This window comes from Haematobia irritans, chromosome 4 (genome assembly GCF_050003625.1).
Source record: "Haematobia irritans isolate KBUSLIRL chromosome 4, ASM5000362v1, whole genome shotgun sequence".
Taxonomy (NCBI): domain Eukaryota; kingdom Metazoa; phylum Arthropoda; class Insecta; order Diptera; family Muscidae; genus Haematobia; species Haematobia irritans.
This window is the reverse complement of record NC_134400.1, coordinates 31,455,217-31,469,986: the sequence shown is the minus strand read 5'-3', so window position 1 is coordinate 31,469,986 and position 14,770 is coordinate 31,455,217. Positions and strand designations below refer to the sequence as shown.

Sequence of the window (14,770 nt, the reverse complement as noted above, 5' to 3'; positions counted from 1 at the left end):
ATGTTGACAAATTTTTGAGAACATTTTCTATAGCAATCAATTTTTGGAAAATTTTCAACATAAGTAAATTTTTTACAAAATCTTCTGTAAATTTGATTACAGAAATCAAGTCTTTGAAAAAATTCTTCATAATGAAAAAAGAATTTTCCATAGAAATAAAATTTTGAGAAAAGTTTTTAAAGAAGCCAAATTTTGAGAAAATTTTCTATAAAAACACATTTTTGACAAAATTTTCTATAGCAATAAAATTTTGAGAAATTTTCTATATAAATAAAGTTTTGACAAAATTTTCGATAGAAATAAAGTTTGAACAAATTTTCTATATATAACTAAATTTTTGACAAAATTTTCTATAGAAATAAAATTTTGTGAAAATTTTCTATAGAAATAAAATTTTGAAAAAATTCTCTACAGAAATAAAATTTTGCAAAATTTTATATAAATTAAAAATATCTTAAACAGTTTTAGTTTCATATTATTTCATACTATCAAAGTCCAAATTGAGTTAGATCTTCCTTTTTGTAGAAATAGTAATTTTTCCTTATTAGTACAAGTAAAAATCTTCTACATGCAAAATTTTTGTAGAAGTACAGTGAAACCTCAGAAAGATGGACATTCAAGGTCACCTAAATATTGTCCGAGTTTGGGAGGTGTCCACCTGTAAGAGGTTAATTTTATTGTTTTAATAAAACATCCTCGGGCAACTGTCCATACTTGTAAGGTGTTCGCTTTTCGGAGTGTCCAACTTTTAAGAGGTTTCACTGTAGTAACTTTCCCCTGTTGGAGCGGTCTAAATTCGTTAATTTAAAATTAGACACATTTATAATTCAAGGGATATTGACTATACATCAAAAAATTGTTATTCGTTCATATTAACCATAAAATTTTTCAAATTTGTTACATTGTGGTGCAATTTTCATCAACTTTTGGTAGATTGTTTTGGTACGTGTGGAAGATGGATTCTATTTATACCCTCCATCATACGATGAGGGGTATATTAACTTTGTCATTCCGTTTGTAACACATCGAAATATTGCTCTAAGACCCCATAAAGTATATATATTCTGGTGGTCTGGTCGTGGTGAAATTCTGAGTCGATCTAAGCATGTCCGTCCCTCCGTCTGTTGAAATCACGCTAACTTCCGAACAAGTAGTAGTTATTGACGTAGGTCGGATGGTATTGCAAATGGGCCATATCGGACCACTTTTACGTATAGCCCCATATAAACCGACGCTCAGATTTGGCTTGCGGAGCCTCTTGGAGGAGCAAAATTCATCCGATCCGACTGAAATTTGGTACATGGTGTTAGTATATGGTCTCTAACAACCATGCAAAAATTGGTCCACATCGGTCCACAATTACATATAGCCCCCATATAACCGATGCCCAGATTTGGTTTGCGGAGCCTCTAAGAGAAGCAAATTTCATCCGATCTGGCTGAAATTTGGTACATGGTGTAAGTATATGATCTCTAACAACTATGCAAAAATTGGTCCACATCGGTCCACAATTATATATAGCCCCCATATAACCGATCCCCATATGTGGATTGCGTAGCCTCTAAGAGAAGCAAATTTCATCCGATCCGGCTGAAATTTGGTACGTGGTGTAAGCATATGGTTTATAACAACTATGCAAAAATTGGTTCACATCGGTCAATAATTATATATAGCCCCCATATAAACCGATCGCCAGATTTGAATTCCGGAGCCCCTTGGAACAGCAAAATTCATCCGATCCGGTTGAAATTTGGTACGTGGTGAAATTTGGTATATTGCGCTAGCTAACAAACATGCCAAAATTGGTCTATATCGGTCTATAGTTATATATAGCCGTTCCCCAAAAATAATCTAACAAAATTTTATTTCTATAGAGAATTTTGTCAAAATTTTATTACTATTCAAAATTTTGTCAAGTTTTTATTTCTATAGAACATTTTGTCAAAATTTTATTTCTATAGAAAATTTTGTCAAAATTTTATTCCTATAGAAAATTTTATTTCTATAGAAAATTTTTTATTAGACTTTTTTTTAATTATAACTCGTGTGGACTAACTTACTATTGAGAAGACGGTGTTAATAAGTGTTAAGATACCTTGCCATCGGCAAGTGTTACCGCAACCCAAGTACTTCTTTTGTGGATGACAGTCTTTAGTACAAGTTTCTATGCCATCCATGGTGGAGGGTACATAAGATTCGGCCTGGCCGAATTTGCAGCCGTATATACTTGTTTTAATTTAAAACAATGTTAGGTTAAATTTAGAAAAATTTTAATAAACTGTAGATTTTACGTTGTTTCGGGTGTAGAAAAGAAACTCTTCAAAGGGTAATACAGATGCTTAATTCTCGTGTATTAATATAACAAACGTTTCATAGCAATTGCCCACTTGTGAGAGGTGTCCGGTTTTCAGAGTGACCACTGTTCATATAGGTTGTGCTTGCTTTGATCTCTATCCAGGCGTTGCATAAAAATTTGATGTTACCCCAAAATAAATGTTGTTAACATTTTCCAAAAACCATTCTAACTTTTTGTTTTTTTTTCCTTAGGCTTAATGTCAACAATATGAATGAATGCCACAATTTTTTGCTTCCATGGAAATTTACTTCCTTTTTTGGTGGGGGTTTTGGTGCAAAGCCTTCCAAATGCCTGGCCCTCGTTATGGTTTTCATCATCATTGTCACAATCACCATTATCAGTGGCAATATTATTGTAGCAGTGTAAAAGTTTTTGTTTTTTACAAAAAAAAAAAAAAAAAAAACAGAATTTTTAACAATTTAAAATTCTTCCCAGGATATATGTGTCCCCAATTTGGGTACTCTGTCACTTTGGCTGATGAGAAAAAGAGCCAACCTGCAATGCCTTTGATTACATTTGCCTTTTTTTGCTTTGCCTTAATTCACCTCCTTGTAATACATGGAAAGAGATGATGAATGAATTTTAGCAGTTCTCTACACCCACTACCATAGAATGGGGGTATGATAGGTTCACTATTCCGTTTGTAACATGTCGTATTAAAATTTTGACAAAATTTTCTCTAGGAATAATATTTTGACAAAATTTTCTATTGAAATACAATTTTGATAAAAATTTCTATAGAAATAAAATTGTGACAAAATTTTCTTTGGATATAAAATGTTGGCAACATTTTATCTTGGAATAAAATTTTAACATTATTTGCTCTGGGAATAAAGTTTTGACAAAATTTTCTATAGAAATAAAATTTTGGCAACATTTTCTATGAAAATAACATTTTGAGAAAATTTTCTATCGAAATAAAAATTTACTATTGCTACTAAATGTAGAAAAGATTTTTTATAGAAATAAAATTTTGACAAAATGCTTTCTCTAGAAATAAAATGTTGACAAAATTTTCTATAGAAATAAAATTTTAACAAAATTTTCTATAGAAATAAAATTCTGACAAAATTTTCTATAGAAATAAAATTTTGAAAAATTTTTCTATAGACATAAAATTTTAACAAAATTTTCTATAGAAATAAAACTTTGACATAATTTTCTACAGAAATAAATTTGTGAAAATTTTAACAAAATTTTCTATAGAAATAAAACTCTGACAAAATTTTTTATAGAAATAAAATTTAGACAAAATTTTCTATAGAAATAACATTTTGACAAAATTTTCTATAGAAATAAAATTTTGACAAATTTTTCTATAGACATAAAATTTTAACAAAATTTTCTATAGAAATAAATTTGTGACAAAATTTTCTCTAGATAAAATTTTGATCAAATTTTCTATAGAAATAAAAGTTTGACAAAATTATCTCTAAGAATAAAATTTTTACAAAATTTTGACAAAATTTTCTATAGAAATAACATTTTTACAAAACTTCCTATAGAAATAAAATTTTGACAAAATTGTCTATAGAAATAAAATTTTGACAACATTTTCTATAGAAATAAAATTTAGACAAAATTTTCTATAGAAATAACATTTTGACAAAATTTTCTATAGAAATAAAATTTTGACAAATTTTTCTATAGACATAAAATTTTAACAAAATTTTCTATAGAAATAAACCTTTGACATAATTTTCTACAGAAATAAAATTTTGACATAATTTTCTACAGAAATAAAATTTTGACGAAATTTTCTCTTGGAATAAATTTTTGACAGAATTTTCTCTTGGAATAAAATTTTGACAAAATTTGCTCTGGGAATAAAGTTTTGGCAAAATTTTCTATAGAAATAAATTTTGTTGTTGTTTTTTATTTCAGCTTAAAACCATACATTGACTAAACTACAAGAGTAGCTTAACCAACAGAGGAAAAGAATGTTTGTCAAATTTATTTGGGCAAAGCCCTATAGACTGCAAGATGGTTGGATGGACGCACGTTTCGGAATTACCACATTCCTCATCAGCATCCTCTACTTGCAGCAAAACTATCAACCAATTATCAGAATAAATTCAGGCAGTTTATTAAACCCAACAAAAACCACACGTGAACCCTCCGAAAAAAGGTTTTACATTGATAGCCGGCTTATGCCGAAATAAATTCGAAACAAACATATCTCTTTTCCTATGCCACTGTCAAATCATCGATTTGAATTCACATGGCTGGGTTTATTTTGAGCGTGCCTCCTCTTCTTTTTCCATTTGTTTTGTTTTGTTATTGTTGGTTTTGTTCTTTAAGCATTGTTGTTGTTTTTTTATTTCAGCTTAAAACCATACATTGACTAAACTACAAGAGTAGCTTAACCAACAGAGGAAAAGAATGTTATTACAAAATTTTGACAAAATTCTCTATAGAAATAACATTTTTACAAAACTTCCTATAGAAATAAAATTTTGACAAATTTGTTTCTAGAAATAAAATTTTGACAACATTTTCTATAGAAATAAAATGTTGACAAAATACTTTCTCTAGGAATGAAATTTTGAAAAAATTTTCTATAAAAATAAAATTTTGATCATATTTTCTATAATTTTGACAAAATTTTCTCTTTGAATAAAATGTTAACATAATTTGCTCTGGGAATAAATTTTGACAAAATTTTCTATAGAAATAAATTTTTGACAAAATTTTCTGTATGTAAAATTTTGACCATATTTTCTATAGAAATAAAAGTTTGACAAAATTTTCTCTATATAAAATTTTGACCAAATTTTCTATAGAAATAAAAGTTTGACAAAATTATATCTAAGAATAAAATTTTTACAAAACATTCTATAGAAATAAAATTTTTACAAAATATTCTATAGAAATAAAATTTTGGCAAAATTTTCTATAGAAATAACATTTTTACAAAACTTCCTATAGAAATAAAATTTTGACAACATTTTCTATAGAAATAAAATTTCGACAAAATTTTCTACAGAAATAACATTTTGACAAAATTTTCTATAGAAATAAAATTTTGACAAATTTTTCTATAGACATAAAATTTTAACAAAATTTTCTATAGAAATAAAACTTTGACATAATTTTCTACAGAAATAAAATTTTGACAAAATTTTCTCTTGGAATAAAATTTTGACAGAATTTTCTCTTGGAATAAAATTTTGACAAAATTTGCTCTGGGAGTAAAGTTTTGCCAAATTTTCTATAGAAATAAATTTTTGACAAAATTTTCTATAGAAATAAATTTGTGACAAAATTTTCTCTAGATAAAATTTTGATCAAATTTTCTATAGAAATAAAAGTTTGACAAAATTATCTCTAAGAATAAAATTTTTACAAAATTTTGACAAAATTTTCTATAGAAATAACATTTTTACAAAACTTCCTAAGAAATAAAATTTTGACAAAATTGTCTATAGAAATAAAATTTTGACAACATTTTCTATAGAAATAAAATTTAGACAAAATTTTCTATAGAAATAACATTTTGACAAAATTTTCTATAGAAATAAAATTTTGACAAATTTTTCTATAGACATAAATTTTAACAAAATTTTCTATAGAAATAAAACTTTGACATAATTTTCTACAGAAATAAAATGTTGACATAATTTTCTACAGAAGTAAAATTTTGACGAAATTTTCTCTTGGAATAAAATTTTGACAGAATTTTCTCTTGGAATAAAATTTTGACAGAATTTTCTCTTGGAATAAAATTTTGACAAAATTTGCTCTTGGAATAAAGTTTTGACGAAATTTTCGATAGAAATAAATTTTTGACAAAATTTTCTATAGAAATAAATTTTTGACAAAATTTTCTATAGAAATAAATTGGTGACATAATTTTCTCTATATAAAATGTTGACCAAATTTTTTATAGAAATAAAAGTTTGACAAAATTATCTCTAAAAATAAATTTTTTACAAAATTTTGAAAAAATTTTCTATAGAAATAAAATTTTTACAAAACTTCCTATAGAAATAAAATTTTGACAAATTTGTCTCTAGAAATAAAATTTTGACAACATTTTCTATAGAAATAAAATGTTGACAAAATACTTTCTCTAGGAATGAAATTTTGACAAAATTTGCTATAAAAATAAAATTTTGATCAAATTTTCTATAATTTTGACAAAATTTTCTCTTTGAATAAAATGTTAATATAATTTGCTTTGGAAATAAAGTTTTCACAAAATTTTCTATAGAAATAAATTTTTGACAAAATTTTCTCTAGATAAAATTTTGACCAAATTTTCTATAGAAATAAAAGTTTGACAAAATTATCTCTAAGAATAAAATTTTTACAAAATTTTCTATAGAAATAAAATCTATAAAAATGAAATTTAATAACATTTTCTGTGGGAATAAAATTTTGACAAAATTCTCTATAGAAATCAACTTCGACGAAATTTTCTCTATGAATAAAATTTTGACGAATTTTTCTCTAAGAATGAAATTTTAACAAAATTTTCTGTAGAAATAAAATTTTGACAATATTTTCTATAGAAATAAAATTTTACAATATTTTCTATAGAAAAAAAAATTGTGACAAACATTGCTATAGAAATAAAACTTTTACAAAATGTTTATAAAAATAAAATTTTTAAAACATTTCCTATAGAAATAAAATTTTGAAAAAAATTTTCTATAGAAATAAAATTTTGGCAATATTTTCTACAGAAATAAAATTTTGACAAAATTTTGTACAAAAATAGAAATTCGACAAAAATTTCTATAGAAAAAATTTGACAAAATTTTCTATAGAATAAAATTTTGCAAAATAAGATTTTTGTTGTGTGGGATATCCCACCGCTGAAAAACTTTTTAGTTTTTCATCGAAATTGAGATTTAACCCATGACGTTTTGTGTGCAAGGCTGGCATGCTATGCGTTCCATAGTGTCGGATAACTAAGATTCGGCCTGACCTCATTTTTAGCCTACAAATTTTGTAAAAAAAAATCTTCAAAGCAATTTCTGCCTAGTTAGGTGTATGGAGGAACACTTCACTTCATCCCATATACGATTTTACAAAAAAAAAAAAAAAAACAAGTATATACGGCCGTAAGTTCGGCCGAGCCGAATCTTAAATACCCACCACCATGAATCAAATATAATAGCTTCCTTTGAAAATTTCAGGGGGTTTGATGACAGATATTTTCCCAAGCAGATCAGTTCAACCAGTACGCTTCCCACAGATAAATGTAAATATTTTAGCTATGAAGACTAGATCAGAACCATTTTTTGTTTGAGTTTTAGGGGAATCATAAACTTGTAAGTGTGCAAGAGAATGATGAAATAACGCTTTGATTTGAAATCTATAATCTGTGCATTTTCATCCCAATTATTTAAATGACTGCGAGAAGTAAAATCTGGAAATTGTGCTTTCAGTTTCAAGCAATTTTCATGATCAGTGCGCCTTCTATACCCTCAATAAGTGAAATCGGTCTATATGGAGGCCTTATCAAATGGACCGATAAAATTAAATCATATACACTTTGTTATGGGTCTAAAATGCCAGTATATTTTAATTTGTGGCAAATCGGATAAAAACTACAACTTCTAGAAACCCTAGGAGTTAAAACGGGAGTTCGGTGTAATGGGGGCTATACCAAAACATGGAAGGATACACACAGTATTCAGCACATTTAATTGTAGTTCTAGAATCTAGACCCCAAATCGAAGAGCGGGTTTATAAGATGGCTATATCAAAAACTGTACCGATACTCAATATGTTCGGCACATCCCTTTATTTTCCTAGAATACCTCTACATTTCCAATTTCAGGCAAATTGGATAAAAACTACGGTTTCTAGAAGCCCAAGAAGTAAAATCGGGAGATCGTTCTATATGGGGCCTATATCAAAACATGGACCGATACACCCCATTTTCGGCACACCTTATTATGGTTCTAGAATACATCTAGATTTCCGATTTGAGGCAAATTGGGTAAAAATTACGGATTCTAGAAGACCAAGAAATAAAATCGGGAGATCGGTCTATATGGTGGCTATATCATAACATGGAGCGGTACTTACAATTTTCGGCACACCTCTTTGTGGTCCTAGAATACCTCTAGATTTCCAATCTCAGGCAAATTGGATAAAAACTACGGATTGTAGAAGCCCAAGAAATAATATCGGGAGATCGGTCTATATGGGGGCTATATCAAAATATGGTCCGATAATCACAATTTTCGGCACATCTCTTTATGGTCCTAAAATATCTCTAGATTTTCAATTTCAGGCAAATTGGGTAAAAATTACGGATTCTAGAAGACCAAGAAATAAAATCGGGAGATCGGTCTATATGGTGGCTATATCATAACATGGAGCGGTACTCATCATTTTCGGCATACCTCTTTGTGGTCCTCGAATACCTCTAGATTTCCAATTTCAGGCAAATTTGATTAAAACTACGGTTTATAGAAGCCCAAGAAGTAATATTGGGAGATCGGTCTATATGGGGTCTATATCAAAACATGGACCGATACACCCTATTTTCGGCACATCTCTTTATGGTCCTAAAATATCTCTAGATTTTCAATTTCAGCTAAATCGGATAGAAAATACACTTTCTAGACGCCCAAGAAGCAAAATCGGGAAATCGGTCCATATGGTGTCTATATCATAACATGGAGCGGTACTCACCATTTTCGGCACACCTCTTTGTGGTCCTAGAATACCTCTAGATTTCCAATTTCAGGCAAATTGGATAAAAACTACAGTGTTTATAAGCTTAAGACCCCGAATCGGGAGGTCGGTTTATATGGGGACTATATCAAAACTTGAACCGATATAGCCCATCTTCGAGCTTGACCTGCCTGCAAACAAAAGACGAATCTTTGCCAAATTTCAGGACGATATAGCCATTATGGAAGCATGTAGCGTGATTACAACAGACAGACGGACATGGTTATATCGTCTTAAAATTTCTCCCTGATCAAGAATATATATACTTTATATAGTCGGCAATCGATATTTCGATGTGTTACAAACGGAATGACAAACTTATTATACCCCGTCATCATTCTATGGTGGTGGGTATAAAAATCTAGCCACTGCTTATATCCGCTTTATTTTTTGTGTGCTTCTAGCCACATCATTTCTGACAGACGGTGATATTTTTCCGGGGGAAATTGCGATGGTGTTTCAACAAAATGTAAAACTTTTTTTTTATATTTATGTTTAGAGAGAGTGTATGTGTGTGTTTATGGTTGTGTGTATGTGTGTGTGTGTGTGTTTTTGATATTTGTTCATACATATTTATATTTAACTAAGTAATTTATGAAAATTTATGTCCACAAAAGTATGAAGAAGAAGAACGTAACAAAAATAAAAACAATACACATACACACACACTTACCCACACACATATACAAAAAATCAAAATTTCCTACAGAGGAAAACAAACAGTGACACATATACGTTTTGGCTAACAAAGCCACTGACAGTGATAAAGGCAATACACTTGAAACGGGGCTTCTATATAGGTGATGGCCTTAAATGCCTGAATATGACAAGGGATCACCCAAGATTTTGAACCTTGGTAATAGTGGTAATTAAATAACCGGTATTTGTTTTTTTCATTTAGATTTCAAGAAAATATAAAGAATATGTTTTTGGGATAGTGATGTAATGGTTTCTGGAATGGAATTGTAAAGCAGAAAATGTCTCTGTTACTGTGGAATATTTCATATTGTATTTTAGCTGCAAATTTTTTTTCCAAATTAATTGTTTCCGATTGTAATTTTCGATTTTTGTTTTATTTTTTCCCCATATATTTACAGTGTGTAATCGCACATATTATGGTGACATTGGACGAACATACTCCATCAAAGTGCCAACTCCACAATGGAATAAACTTCCATTTTTGTGTCATTTAACCTTCACTGCATCGGGTCATGATCAAGGAGATATTGTTCAGGTAAGTTTTGGAAATGTGAAATTCTGTATTTATCCGTCATTGAATGGGGAGTATTACTTGGTCTTTTAAATTCAAAAGTCTTCACAAAATATATATAATAAAATTTTAATAGAAATAAAATTTTCACAAAATTTTCAATAAAAAATATCATTTTGACAAAAAGTTCTTTATAAATAAAATTTTGAGAAAATTTTCTACAGAAATAAAAATGGGAAACATTTAAATCTGAAGCAATTTTAAGGAAACTTCGCATAAGTTTATTTATGGTTTATTGCTCGATAGATACGCATTAGAAATTTAGAAAAATTAGAGTCATTTTTACAACTTTTCGACTAAGCAGTGGCGATTTTACAAGGAAAATGTTGGTATTTTGACCATTTTTGTCCAAATTAGAAAAACATATATATGGGAGCTATATCTAAATCTAAACCGATTTCAACCAAATTTGGCACGCATAGCAACAATGCTAATTCTACTCCCTGTGCAAAATTTCAACTAAATCGGAGCAAAAAATTGGCCTCTGTGGTCATATGAGTGTAAATCTGCCGAAAACTATATATGGGAGATATAACTAAATCTGAACCGATTTCAACCAAATTTGGCACGCATAGCAACAATGCTAATTCTACGCCCTGTGCAACATTTCAATTAAATCGGAGTAAAAAATTGGGGTCTGTGGTCATATGTGTGTAAATCGTCCGAAAGCTATATATGGGAGCTATATATTAATCTGAACCGATTTCAACCAAATTTGGCACGCATAGCAACAATGCTAATTCTACTCCCTGTGCAACATTTCAATTAAATCGGAGTAAAAGATTGGCCACTGTGGTCATGTGAGTCTAAATCGGGCGAAAGCTATATATGGGAGCTATATCTAAATGTGAACCGATTTCAATAAAATTTGGCGCACTTGACTACACTACTAATTGTGCTCCCTGTGTAAAATTTCAACCAAATTGGTGTAAAATTCTGGCTTCTGGGTCCATATAAGTGCATATCGGGCGAAAGATATATATGGGAGCTATATCTAAATCTGAACCGATTTCAATCAAATTTTGCACACTTGACTATAGTACTAATTGTTCTTCTTGTGCAAAATTTTAAGCAAATTAGGGTAAAATTCTGGCTTCTGGACCGTATTAGTCCATATCGGGCGAAAGATATATATGGGAGCTATATCTAAATCTGAACCGATTTCTTCCAAAATCAATAGGGATCTATTCTGAGCCAAAACACATACTTGTGCCTAGTTTGAAGTCGATTGGACTAAAACTGCTTCCTAGACTTTGATTACAAAAATGTGTTCACGGACAGACGGACAGACGGGCATCGCTATATCGACTCAGGAGCCCACCCTGAGCATTTTTTCCAAAGACACCATGTGTCTATCTCGTCTCCTTCTGGGTGTTGCAAACATATGCACTAACTTATAATACCCTGTTCCACCGTGTGGCGCAGGGTATAAAAATATGGGAAACATTTAAATCTGAAGCAATTTTAAGGAAACTTCGCAAAAATTTATTTATCATTTATCGCTCGATATATATGTATTAGAAGTTTTGGAAAATTAGAGTAATTTTTACAACTTTTCGACAAAGCAGTGGCGATTTAACAAGGAAAATGTTGGTATTTTGACCATTTTTGTCGAAATGAGAAAAACATATGGGAGCTCTATCTAAATCTGAACCGATTGCAATCAAATTTAGCACACATGACTATTTTACTAATTGTACTCCTAGTGCAAAATTTCAAGCTAATCGGGATAAAGCTCTGGCTTCTGGGTCCATATAAGTGCATATCGGGCGAAAGATATATATGGGAGCTATATCTAAATCTGAATCGATTTCATTCAAATTTGGCACCCATACACTGTTAGAAAAATATGTTTTTCATATGTTCCGATATAAACAAAATGTGTTTCGGGCACAATTTTTAAACAAAATATATTTAAGTGCCAACATGTAATGTTCCTAAACTAACACTAAATGTTTGGGACACATATGTTAATATGTTAAAATATATTGTAGCATCCGTCTTGCTTTCACGCGTCAAAATAAAAACACGTCCTTCCTTGTTCAATGATCGTTCACAGACTGACTCTTTATTCAAAATTGACAAAAGCTGAATACACATAAAGTAGAGCACATAACGAAAATGATGAAAAGAAAATACATGACAAGTTAAACTCTAGTTGGCGGGTCACATAATTAGGAATAAGAAAGTTATGTAATAGTAAAAAGTATATATGAAGTAAATAAAAACTTATTTTGCCATCAGTCTACAAGTAGCACAACCAAATATATACAACTACTAAAACTCGGCCATCCTGACCACTAGATCACCTGATCTACCGAACGCCCATTGAGCCAAGGCCGAATATTTCCTACCGCCCATACACCGACGTACGGATTACGCGACACTTGGTATCCCTCTACATCCTCCAATAAATATCTATCGTTCCGTAGAACCTTTGATACCCTGTAAGGTCCCTTAAACTTCGGAATCAACTTCCGGGCTACACCCGTCTGCGAGTCGAAATTTTTAACCATTACATAATCACCCACAGAATAAAGCTTGGCCATCTGTCTCTTACTATCTACATACTTTTTGTTATAATCCTGTAGCCTTTCCTGTTTCTCTGCAGCTTTCTGCCTAATTTGGTCAATCCTCCCTACACGATCCAGGTTCCCTTCATCATCAAAAGTATCCCCAAGCAAATCCTCAACAATATCGTCACCACGTTGACCAACCCCAAATAACAAAACACTAGGACGTTCGCCAACAGTGCGATGTATCGTATTATTCAGCGTATACTCTACCTTTTCCAAAACCATATCCCAATAAATACCATCTGCAGGGCGCACCAACTTAGCCAACATGGGCCCAATACTCCGATTCACCCTCTCCACCTGCCCATTCGCCTGAGGTGAGCCAGTCGCGATCTTTATGTGGCCCACGTCCTGTTGTCTCAAGAATTCCTCAAACTCTGCCGATGTAAACGCTGTACCTCTATCGCTAACCACATACCTTGGCCTACTATAGGCCCTAAAATAGTCCCCCAAATGCGCCACAACTTCCTTAGACTTGGTCGTCCGTGTCGGATATAGCCTGACAAACTTCGTACTAGCATCGATTACCACTAATATATGCCTCAAAGTCCTTCCACTAATGGGTCCATAATGGTCTATATGAATCACATCAAACGGAACATTGGCCTTCGGAATATTATTCAAATACCCCTCCTCCTTTCCATGTCTCGAAGAGTACGCAATGCACTTCAAGCAATTCTGTACGTGTACATTAGCCTTCCGCTTGATATGTGGGAACCAATAACTCTTAGTTATCAGATCAACCATTTTGTCGACGCCTATATGTCCCATCTCATCGTGATACCTAAACAATATATGACGCTCCATTTCGTGGGGCACGTAAAATAATAACGAACCGTCCCTCCGTAACTTTCTATATAGTATCCCATTCCTCATTTCATAACACTTGTGCTGCCTCTCCTGCAGTTCGTCTTTAAGTAGTCTGAGTCCCACATCCCTGTTTTGGGATATGACCAAATTATCCTCAAAAGTATTGCTCTCTATAACCATCACCCGGGAGCACCTACTTAAGGCATCAACGTGTTGCATCCTGGTACCTGACCTATGCTCCAAAACATAGTCATAATCCTGCAACTCAAGGGCCCACCTTGCAATCCTGGGGTTCAAATCCCTTCTATTAAGCGTCAATGTCAAAGAATTACAGTCGGTCACAATCTTAAAGCGGATGCCCTGTAAGTAAATCCTAAAGCGCCTTAACGCATATACAATCGCAAGAGTCTCCAACTCAAAACTGTGAAACTTTGCCTCCGAGTCGGTTGTTCGCTTGGAGAAGTAAAATATAGGGTGAATTTTCCCATCATCCTTTCTCTGCAGGAAAACTGCACCAAATCCCAGTGAACTGGCGTCACAATGGAGCTCCGTCTCGTGACGAGGATCGTAAAGCCCCAACACCGGAGACTCTACCAACTTATCCTTCAGCATCTCAAAGGTCCTAAGCTCCTCCGGTCCGAAAACAAACTTATTGTCCTTCCTCGTGAGATCTGTCAATGGTTTGGCCAATGTCGAAAATCCCTTAACGAACCTACGAAAATAAGAGCAAAGTCCCAGAAAACTTCTCACTGAATGTACACTAGTCGGCACTGGAAAATCCCTTATAGCAACAATTCCTGCATCGTCAGGACGAATTCCCTCCCCATTCACCCTGTAGCCCAAATACCGTATGTCTGTCATAAAAAACTCGCATTTATCTAATCGTAGTTCCAGTTTATTTTCAACCAAACGTCGAAAAACCTCACCTAAAATGCTGAAATGTTCATCAATATCGTGTGTGGCAATCATAATGTCATCCAAGTAAATCACTATCTTCCCTCCTCTAACCATATCCATGAAAATCTTGTTGACAAATCTCTGGAACACTGACGGAGCATTCTT

At 31.7% G+C, this 14,770-nt stretch overlaps 1 protein-coding gene across 1 annotated transcript in view; it reads left to right on the top strand.

The window, feature by feature from the left end:
• The window catches only part of LOC142235345 (uncharacterized), a 617,569-nt gene that overhangs the window by 151,212 nt on the left and 451,587 nt on the right, over positions 1-14,770 (top strand). Inside the window, 1 exon segment of the mRNA XM_075306601.1 lies at positions 10,150-10,286. Coding sequence (XP_075162716.1) covers positions 10,150-10,286 — 137 coding nt within the window.